At 55.8% G+C, this 10,248-nt stretch overlaps 1 protein-coding gene across 1 annotated transcript; it reads right to left on the bottom strand.

Annotated features, from left to right (window-relative positions):
• Positions 1 to 620: 620 nt before the first annotated feature.
• OTOP3 (otopetrin 3) lies at positions 621 to 9,254 on the bottom strand. Its single transcript, XM_015235131.3, has 7 exons — positions 9,032 to 9,254; positions 6,534 to 6,950; positions 6,309 to 6,445; positions 5,472 to 5,530; positions 5,090 to 5,208; positions 2,492 to 3,306; positions 621 to 1,326 (listed from the first exon to the last, which is right to left on the bottom strand). Exons 1-7 carry the CDS (start codon positions 9,048 to 9,050, stop codon positions 1,156 to 1,158), a joined length of 1,737 nt encoding a protein of 578 aa, XP_015090617.1. The 5' UTR covers positions 9,051 to 9,254; the 3' UTR covers positions 621 to 1,155.
• Between the last annotated feature and the right edge of the window lie 994 nt (positions 9,255 to 10,248).

Genomic DNA, 10,248 nt, shown 5'->3' with positions numbered 1-10,248 from the left:
TGGGGAAGAGGAGGGTTGGACTCTGTGGGCTGTGGCCACCCAGAGAAAGAGCCCACGGAGGAGAGGTGAGGGGCCAGCCTTCCAGCCTCCTGCATGGCCTTCAGGGGCTTCAGCACTGGGGGTCTCTGAGACTGTAGCCCTGGGAATGCCAGCACTGAGCTTCATGGGCCGCAAGCCTGGCCTGCAGGGCTGGGGCTGTCTTCCCCGGGCCACACCCTGGGCACAGCCCACTGTTTGCACTGGGCTCAGGGAGATGGATGGTCTGTCAGTGCCCGCCCGCTCCACCCGATGGCTCAGTGGATCTGGCAGGTGGGGGGACTGGGCAGTCAGAGGCCGCAGCCCCTGTGGTGAGCAGCTACAGCAAGTCATCTGGGGCTCCGTGCTGGGGAAAAGGTGTGCTGATGAGGGGCGGGGGGATGCATGCGCCCCGGCCCCTCTCCTCCCACCTTCTCCCATGGATCAGACTAGGGAAGGATCAGACAAAGGGTTTAGACCCCTCCTGGCCCAGGAACAGGACTGTCCCAGCCCCACAACCCTGCCCAGGAGGACTGTCCCTTCCTACCATATGCGGAATGGCAGCTATGTCCCCGGGAACAAATGCCACGAAGCCAGAATGTGATCGATCAAACAAACAGGGTTTATGGCAGCAGGAGAGAGCTGTTGAACCCGGCCTGGCAGCTAATTAACGAGCTCATTAGGAGGCAGGGTGTGTGGGGACAGAGGGGCAGTGCTGCCTGTCGAGCTGCGAGCTTCCAGATGTCCTGGGCTGAGCTTGGACCATGCAAGAGGCAGACCCCCCGAGGCCTGGAGGTGTAGGGATGCCCCTCCCCCAACTCCCCAGGTCTGACCATCCCAGAGAGTAGCTGTGGGGGCTTCCTGGGGTGCAGCCTGGGCCACACTGGCTGTGGTGAGCAGGAGGCAGGCATGTGCTCAGTCCTGTGCATGGGCGTCAGGAGCTCGGTGTCCAGGCCCTGCCCTTGGTCTTGGGCTGCAGATAGTGACCCCTGCTCAGTGAGGTTCTGGGGAAGAGGAGGCTTTGGGGAACCCAGGCTGGTCTAGGTCCCCCTGGAATAGGGCATCTACTCAGAGACTGGGATACATTCTCCCCAGCCTTGGCACTTTGGGGTTCTGCCGGGGGTGGGTTCCTGGGCACCCTCAGGCCCCCAGGTAGACCTCCACCAGCCCCCCGACTGAGTGCATGCGGTAGAAGACCCCCAGAGGCAGGCCAAAGTTGACGATGGTGAACCACGTCCGGTAGCCATAGAAATTCTTTTCCAGCCCATTCTCAAACTCCGGGTGGATGCCAAAAGCAGGCATCATCCACAGCTGGGAAGGAGAGGAGGGTGTTGAGTGGGGGAGGGGGCTCTCCTATCCCCCAAGGCACTCAGCCTAGGGCAGGCAGACCCCAGACCCCACAGCTCCTCCAGCACATTCCCCGCCCAGCATCCCCTCACGCTTAGGCCTTCAGAGCTAGCCCCTCTCCTACAGCCCCCCTCACCCCATCCCATAGAAGGCCTCGGCCACCTCCTTGGTGATCCAGTTGGATCATGAGACCCCAGGCTGCCACCACCACGGTACAACCTGCTCCATCAAGCTGGGATCCCTTCTGCCCTGATCTCAGTCACCTTCTGCTTGTCATGACTCTTGGCCTGCTCCAGCCCAGCCCTGCCTTCTGTCCAAATTCTCCCCGTTTCTCAAGGCCCAGATCAAACCTTCAAGAAGCCTTGCTTGGCCGCTTGGGCCCACACTTCCTTCTCTGAGCTCGACTGCTCTTAAGGGCCAATTTATTACTTGTGCTCTGCCCAGGCCAGATGTTCCACCATTGGTGTTTCCAGCATAGTCATTACCAACGTGGGCTCAAACAACCGGGCGCTGTCCCGGGACTGCCACTTGCTGGCTGTGGGACCATGGGCGGATCAAACAGCCAAAGCTTCAGTTTCCTCATCTGTTAAATAAGGACAGTAACAGTGCCCGCTGCACGAGGTCAGGGTGACAATTCAGTGAGAGGCAGAGCTATTGCATGAAGAGATGGGCCTGGGACTTAGCAGCGCCAGACACGAGCAGTCATTCCCAAGACCTTCCCCTAGAGATTCTTGAGAAAAACAGGCACTTTCTGGTCTCTTCCTTTGACTGAAGTCAGTAGACGATTAGTTACTTAGTAATTCTCTAACTGGTCTCCCTGGGCCTCCCCAGCTAGGCAGTAAGCTTCCCAAGGGTAGAAATCCTACGTGTATGTTTGTAAAAAGCACTTAGCTCCACGCTCCACACATTCATTCATTTTTGCAGAGAGATGAGGGGACACTCTCTACTCTCAAGTAGCATCAAGCTAGTTGGAAAGAGGTCCGTGTCCTGGACAATCAAAGGGACAAGCCAATTACCCTTGGAATAGTCAATGTGCAATGAATGCACCTTGATCCATGCCTTCCTGAGTGAGGCTTTCTGGGGCAGCCTCACCAGCTCCACTCCCATGACCTCTGGCCCCACTACTCACTGTGATATTGCAGAGGATGAGGAAGAGGGAGATCTCCTTGAGGGCCCGCCGTTTCCAGTTGAAGTGGCTGTAGGAGTGGATGTAGGCCAGCGAGGCCCGCCGCAGGTCCTGGCCCAGCTCCAGCAGGGAGCCCCTGCGAGGCGGCTCGGCTTCCCACTTCCCCGCCCGGCCCTCAGGGGTCGCCTCCCAGAGTGGGCGCCGGTGTAGGCCCTCGATGATGAAGAGGTTCTGGGCCATGTGCTGCAGGATGAGCAGCAGCGAGTAGGCCAGGATGAGGCGGTTGAGCAGCTCGTGGGGGTGAGTGGCCACGATGGCCACGATGGAGAAGTAGGAGATGCCCATCTGGCCCAGCGCCGTGCCCATCAGCAGCACCACATCCAGGCTGCGGGTGGGGTTCTTGAACGTGTCCAGCTCTCGCTCCTCCAGCCCATGGATGGCCGTGCCCGCCAGGCACGCCAGGCTCATGGCGGGGAGCGCGGCTGCGTAGAAGGCGTAGTAGATGGTGAAGTACTGGCGGGCGATGGCGGGGCCGCTTGCTTGGATCTGGAAGAGCACGAAGACGCACACGCCTGCCACCAGCACCAGCAGGCCCAGCAGCGGCCCAAAGATGGCCCCGTGCAGGTGGAAGGGCAGGGTGCCGGGGTGGGCGCCCGCGTGGGGTGCCAGGCGGCGGCCCACGTTCTTCCACATGACAAAGAGCACGGTGCAGCAGATGAGGCAGTACTCGGTGCTGAAGGGGTAGAGCATCAGGTAGCCCTTCCGGAAGACCTCGCACATGGTGACATTGAGGCACAGACAGCTGTTGGTGTCGTTGCCTGGGAGGGGACAGACATTCAGGTGGGCCTCGCTCTGAGGAACCCGGCTGCACAGAACAATCCCATTCACCTCTTGGAGTATGGCAGAGGTGGAAGGGATTCGGTCACCCATTTTACAGATAATGGAAAGTGAGGCCCATATATAGAAATCAGAAATCGAAGGATGGTCATTTCTTTTTGTTTGTTTTGTTTTTGTTTTTGTGGGGGGAAGTGATTAGGTTTATTTATGTGGTTTTTTGATTAATTTTATTTATTTATTTACTTCAGTGGAGGTACTGGGGATTGAACCCAGGACCCTGTGCATGCTAAGCACTCTCTATACCACTGAGCTATACCCTCCCCACAAGATGGTCATTCCTTGACAAAGGGATTCTAGAATTCACGTGCCAAGCTTAGGCACGTGATGTCTTTGGTGCCAAATGTCACCTCTACAGAGTACTTGCTGAGCATGAGGGAAAACCTGTAACTTTACAATGGGAGGCTCTGTCTGCTATAACTGGACCATAAACAGCATCCCCTGTAGGGTAATCAGACATCTGATCTTGTGATGAGGTGTCCTGCAAAGCACATAGCATCCCCTGTGGGATGCTGGTGCTCAAAATGCTTAACCTGAATCTAATCAACAACTTTGGTCCATACTTCACATTTCTAGGAAAAGCAGGGAAGAGGGGAACAAGTCAAATGGCACCACGAGGAGGCAACGTGCCGAATCTCAATGTACTGCATGTTTGAACAAACCATCTGTCAAAGACATTTCATGGGCTGATTGGAAAAAATAGAATACAGAGTGATATAAAGGCTGGGGATGACATTAAGGAATTTTGTTAGAAATTATAATAGCATTGTGCTAACATAGGGAAATATATTAAAAACCTGTGTGCTAAAATATTTTGAGAAGAAATGCCATGATTTCCATAATGTAATTCAGCAAAAATATTGGAACAAATATGGCAAAATGTTAATAATTAGTATGCCTACGTGATGGGTATGTCCTGTTCTCATCTGTATGTCTGAATTTTTTAATAATAAAAAAAAATCCATTATGTCACTTGCCCCAAATCCTCTCTGCACAGCTCTTCTGAAAAAGGTGTCTGGAGTATAAAGAATGCCCACAGTAGGCAGGCATGCCACGATTTATTTGTGCAGTGGGCGTGTGGATACATGAGTGTGCTGGGAAGGCTTGGCTGTACACGGGTCAGGATGGTGATGCCACTTGGATGGGGGAATTACTGTATATACACAGGTGTGGCTGAATCCCACAGACAGCAACGTTCCCATGTAGGTTGACAGGACATGACCTCCAAGAGCTGACTGTACAGGTAGGGCACTGGGTACATGGAACAATCTGGGGAGTTCATTTTGCCCAGAAATCTTCTGTCTCTCTTGATATGTCCAGGTGCCTACAACTGTATTAGGAAGACATTCCTTTCAGTCTTGAAGATTTTCTAGTTTCTTACAAGTAAAAGGCAAATACCGGGGGTGGAGGGCCTACCTGGACTTACCAGTGAGCAGCTCAGCCTGGATTAGTAGCTAGCTTACTGATAGCTAGATGGATGCCTGGAGCGGAGCTGCGCAGCGCCAGGACCTGATGGAGCAGGCCCAAGGTGGGGGCAGGAAGGGTACCCTTGGCAAATGTCTGATTCTGCTGAGTCATGATCTGGCTCTAGAGTTTTTCTCCCCAACCTACAGAGTCAGTGAACCTCACCCGTTTGAGGCAGGGTAGCATGTGTGTGCACCCATCTGGAGTGGAGGTGGGATGGGGTAGTCATGGTCTCCTCTGTACCTGAGAGCTTTTCCATGAGGGCGCTGAGCTCAGCCTCGATCTCATTGTGCATGGAGTCGTTGGTGACAGCCAGAAGCCAGAGCAGCAGATTCGTGGCCAGGGTCAGCATCAGGCCACACCTGGAGGAGGTGCTACACGCTGCTCACACAGCCTGGCCGGCTCCCTGGGTGCCCGAACTTCACCATCAATCCCTTTGAGGTGACCACTCTCTCCCAAAGCCAGATCCCGTCTGCCATTAGAACTTCAAGACAGGCAGCCCTGGGGGGTCACCTGGGACCCATTCCCAGATTAACCCATACCCCTAGGGCTACCCTGTCCAGGGAAGCTACTGGGGCACTGGCCACAAGACTTGTTGGAAGGAGAGAAGGAACCCACGTCTTACCTAGTGAAGTTGGTCTGGATCTGAACACAGTCCTTACAGTGTTTCCAGAGCACCCAGGTCTGAAAGAGAAAGGGCTTTGAGCCCAGGGACTGGGTGGGGGTGGGACCGTGCAGTGTGTGTCCCAGTTACTTGTGTGTATTTGCAATGGAAGAGACAGTGAGGAAGCCTGGGTTGGAATCCTGGCCCCGCTGTTCCCTTGCTGTGTGGTCTTGAGCCAGTGGCAAAACATCTCTGAGCCTCAGTCTCTTTGGCTCTAAAATGGGACAAAAATGTCTGCCTCTCAGAGGCATGACTTCTTATTGGGGAAATAAACAAGATGATGTAAATGGACCGCCTAGCACAGTGTTTGCATATCAGGAACTCAGGAGGGAGTCGGGTATTCACTATTAAGAGTAGCTCTGGGGTGTGGGTAGAGCTCAGTGGTAGAGCACATGCTTAGCATGCACGAGGGCCTGGGTTCAATCCCCAGTACTTCCATTAAAAAGATAGTAATAAATAATTAAATAAATTAAAAAGAAAAAGAAAAGAAAACTTGGGATTCTAAAGACATTTTTGAAAAAGAGTAGCTCTGTGTATCTGGGGGCATAGATTTAGGGGCATGCAAGGATGTACAGGCATACCTATCTATAGGTGTTTGTGTTTTGGTGACGGTGTGTGTGCTGATGCAGAGACATGGAGGCAGAGTGGATGTGGGTACATGGAGGTAGGCACGTGTCGGGGGGGCTGTGGTATGTGGGTGCATACCCTGGGTCAGATAGGTGTTTGCTGATGTGGCTGTTCCTAGGCGTAGGTTGGGGTGTGTTTGCACGGAGCATGGGGATGGGAGAGGCCTGTCACCTGGACGCCGATGAAGACGATCTCGATGACAGGGAAGATGAGCTCCAGCTGCGACTTGCAGTGGACGTGGCTCACGTCGTAGCCCACGCGGAAGACGTTGAGGCAGATGGTGCAGCTGCCGAAAAGCACCAGGGAGCCTGGCCAGGCCAGGCGGCCATTGGCACCTCCCCTGGAAGGCGCTCTCCCTCCCCGCTCCTCTCATCCACCCAGTGCCCCCACACTCACCCCGCACCCAGATGGGTCCTGCATGAGGGTCCTGGTAGAGCACGGCGTGTGGCTGGCGGGTGGTACCGGCCGTGTAGTAGAGGAGCCAGAGGAGGGACAGGGCCTTGAGCGCAGCCAGCAGGATCCACACATCGCCCAGCGTGACAGCCACGTTGTTGAATATCATGCTGCAGATGAAGGCTCCGCCCAGGAACACCACGTTGAGGGCCAGGAGCCCGGAGAAGAGCTGCCCGGCCTTCTGGGCCTGCCGGTCCCGCCGCAGCAGCAGCGAGAAATGTCGCACCAACCAGGACTTCTTGTGGGGCGAGGTGGAGGCCCTTGTCTCCTCTGTCCCCATGTCCACTTGGTTCTCCTTGGCCAGGGTCTCTTCAGTCTCCTGTGCTTCTGGAGGGGCAGCCGGTGCAGCCTCAGTAGGGGCTGGGGAGGGAGAAAGGGTTCTGGTTGGCTGCTGGGCTGTCCTGGGCTCAATTCCACTCCTGCCTCTAACTGCTGTGTGACCTAGGGGAAGCTAAGCAAACTCTCTGGTCGGGCCACTGGAAATAACAGCAGTTACCGTGCATCTACCTTAGCGGACCTGAGAAGGCTCAAGCAGACCAGGGGATGTGGACGCCCTCTGTGCTCCACATAAACACAGGGATTATTTCGACGGGTTTGAGGACCACCTTCTCTGACCCTCGTCTTCCTGCCTCAGTGCCTGACCCCAGCACCCTCCCATTTCTCATGTTGTCTCACATCTCCCACCATCACTCCTGGAGCCTGCTGTTCCATCTGCCTCTCCTGCCACCCTCCACCAATGGCTCTTGCCCATCCTTACCACCAGCCTTAAGCACCTCTCCTGGGAAGCCTTCTCCCCCTGCCCAAGCATCTACTGAGGGTAGTTGTGCACGTCTGGTGAGGTGCCGTGGGCGTGACTGGCTCCTCTCAAGGCCAGGAGCCCCTTCAGGGCAGAGACCAGATCCTGCTTATCTCAGACGCCCCAAATCCGGCACAGGCGTGACACTAAACCAAAGCTGGCCGACTGATTCTGTCATTTTCTGGGGAACTTTCAGCGCCGGAGCCATGGACAGATTCCCTCCCCATTAAATCCTTTGCATCCTGGCCCAGTGGAGACGTTCCAGATGATCTTTATCTTTCTTCCCAGGCTCCCCTGCCCAGGTTGAGCAAGCCTGAAGCTCACGGGGACACCTCCCTGTTCCTTTTCCCCTAAACCTGCCTGCCCCATCTCACCTTCCCAGAATCTACCCCATCCTCCCAAGGCAGGAGGAGAGCCTAGTGATTAAGAGCCCAGATTCTGGCACTTAACTACCTGTGTGATCTTGGACAAGCTACTCAGACTCTCTGAGCCTCAGTTTCCTCATCTGTAAACATATACAACTATGGAATAGTACCTGGTACACAGTAGATGTTCAGTAAAGATTTATTGAAAGAACAAATGAAGGAATTAATGCATAATACCTACCTGATGGGAATTTTTCAAAATTAAATTATTTAACACATGTAAATGCATGTAGAGCCAGGCCTGGCACAGAGACTGCTGTGTTAGCTACCTGTGCATCTCCTTCCTGTTGTGTCCAGGTCCTGGAGAGGCCGGAAGGGTCGGGAATGTTGGTGAGTTTCAGAGGTAGCTTTGGACAGGACTGCAAGCCTGGAGAGGATGCTGGAGGACTAGAGCTTATCCTCCAGGGTCTTGGCCTTGAGTGTGTTCCCTGCCCCCGACCCCCGGGGTCCAACCCTCCATCGGCCGCTAGAGGGAGTCCTCAAAGTGGCAGATTTGGTCCTCCGCCAGGGAGGGTGCTGGAGTCCCGGGGCGCAGGGGTCCTGGGAAGAGGGTGAGGGAGCCGGGACCGGCGAGGAGGAATCCTCCACCCTCTGGCACGCCTCTCGGCGCGACGCCAGTCCCAGGGAGGGCCCAGACACCAAACTGGTTTGTGGGTCGGGCGGTTAGAGGCAGGTGATGACAGCCGGGGAGCTGTCGGGGCGCGGCGCCCGGCCAGCTCCGGAGGAGGCTGCTGAGCACCGGCCAGGGAGTTTCGTGATTTCTTTCCGAGTCCCTCGAGGGACTGCGAGGCCTGGGACAGCCTCGCAGCCACACATATGCCTCTGACCGCTTGTCTAGGCAGCCCTAAACCCACACCCCTTTTTCCAGCCGTCTGGGCTTTTTGCTTCTTCCTGGCTTGGACAACCCGTTTCGACTGTGGGCGCTCAGACCCCGCTAAGGCTGGGCGTGCCCTGCCGACCTCTGTGCGCCCCCCACCCGTGGAAGGAGATGGGGCGCGGAGCTGGTATTGGAGTGGGGGGCAGAAAGGGGCCGGAGTTTGAGTCACCAGGGGTAGGCCTTCAGTCATCCCACCCTCCTGCCCCAATCCCTGCAGCCCCAAGTCTCTGAAGCTCGCTTTGGGAGCAGAGTAGTTTTGAGTGTCAAGGGTGGGCTGGTCTGGAATGTTCCTCCAGCTGTCCGAGGGCGCTCCGGGCCCTAACAGCGCCGCGGGGAGCCTTACCTGAGGCCTGGGCAGGCATCGCCACCGGCTGATCACTGCAGCGCGGATCGTCCGTCCGGTGAGGTCCCCGGGCTGGGACCGATGCCCCCGAGGCCCTCCCCCACGCGGGACTGCGCAGCCGCCTCTCGGGCTCCGCGGCCCATTGATTTTTCTGTTGACTTTGGGGCTCTCATTAATCCTTCGTTAATTACCCTGCCGGGGGCTCCCCGGACGGTGCAGCCAATAGCGAGGTGGCTGGACCGGCGGGTGGAGCCAGAGGCGGTGCAGAAGCTGGGTTGCAGGGTCAGGCGACCCACAAGGAGGCCCCCTACCGGGGTAGGGTCGGGTACAATGTCCTTAGGCAGCAGTAAAGGCCTTGTGGGGTCCAGACCACATTTTCTTCTGGGGGTCCAGCAAGGAATGGACTCCCGCAACAGATCTGGGGTCGTCTTTTCCTGTACCCCACCTAGCGTCAGGCCCGGTTCTCTCCCTAAGTCAAACGTGAACTTAGGGTCAAAGAGACCCCGTTCTGACCCAGCAGGAGGCGGGTAGGGTGGGAAGTCGCCCCCTCTGCCCCTCCTCAGCTCTGCCTGCAGCCTTTTGTGACCTGCCCACTTCATTCTGCTGGTCCTAGAACATTTTCCTCTGAAGTCCCTTGTGCTCCAGGTGCTGCTGCTCCCACGCTCTGGTGCCATGTCCCTCCCCCATCCCTGCCCCCACCCCAGCCTGTGCCCCTTCAGCTGACTCCACTGGCCACCAGTTCTGCCTCCTCTTCTGGCTGTGGTACCTCCTTTTCAATCTCTCTCTGCATGGTCTGACTTTCTCAGTCTCTCTCTCTGCTAAGTCCATCTCTATATCCCCCCACCTTTTTAATCAGACCATTTTATTGAGGGGCTTCCAGAGAGGGTCAAAGAACTGCGAAGATCATGAGAAACCACATTCCCTGCCCCACCAGGATCTCCCCAGCTTCACAGTTGCCCCATCTCTCTAACTTTTGTAGAGTAGAAGCTGGAGGACTTTGGAGAGGGGCCTTAGGGACCCCAGGGGGTTGGGGTGAAGGGTAAGAGGAGGCCAGGGGTGGGGGGGTGGTGAGACCTGAAGCTAGAGCAGCCCTGTTATAAACTATATTCTAATAGCCTGATTCTGAAACTATATTCTAATTCTGAAATGTTTTATTTAAGGGAGAAAAAGCTCTGAAGCTTGAAAAAAGTTTGAAAATATTATTCTTGGTAGAATGT

Source organism: Vicugna pacos, chromosome 16 (assembly GCF_048564905.1).
Source record: "Vicugna pacos chromosome 16, VicPac4, whole genome shotgun sequence".
NCBI classification, from domain to species: Eukaryota; Metazoa; Chordata; class Mammalia; order Artiodactyla; family Camelidae; genus Vicugna; species Vicugna pacos.
The sequence above is the reverse complement of the archived record's forward strand: the minus strand, read 5'-3'. Positions and strand labels throughout refer to the sequence as shown.

Bases quoted from the DNA above. Each gene is read 5' to 3' on its own strand.
- OTOP3 (XM_015235131.3), bottom strand. The intron at 5,531-6,308 runs GTGACAGGCCTC...TTTCTCTTTCAG, and splicing joins TCGTCTTCATCGGCGTCCAG to ACCTGGGTGCTCTGGAAACA. The intron at 5,209-5,471 runs GTAAGACGTGGG...CACCTCCTCCAG, and splicing joins ATCCAGACCAACTTCACTAG to GTGTGGCCTGATGCTGACCC.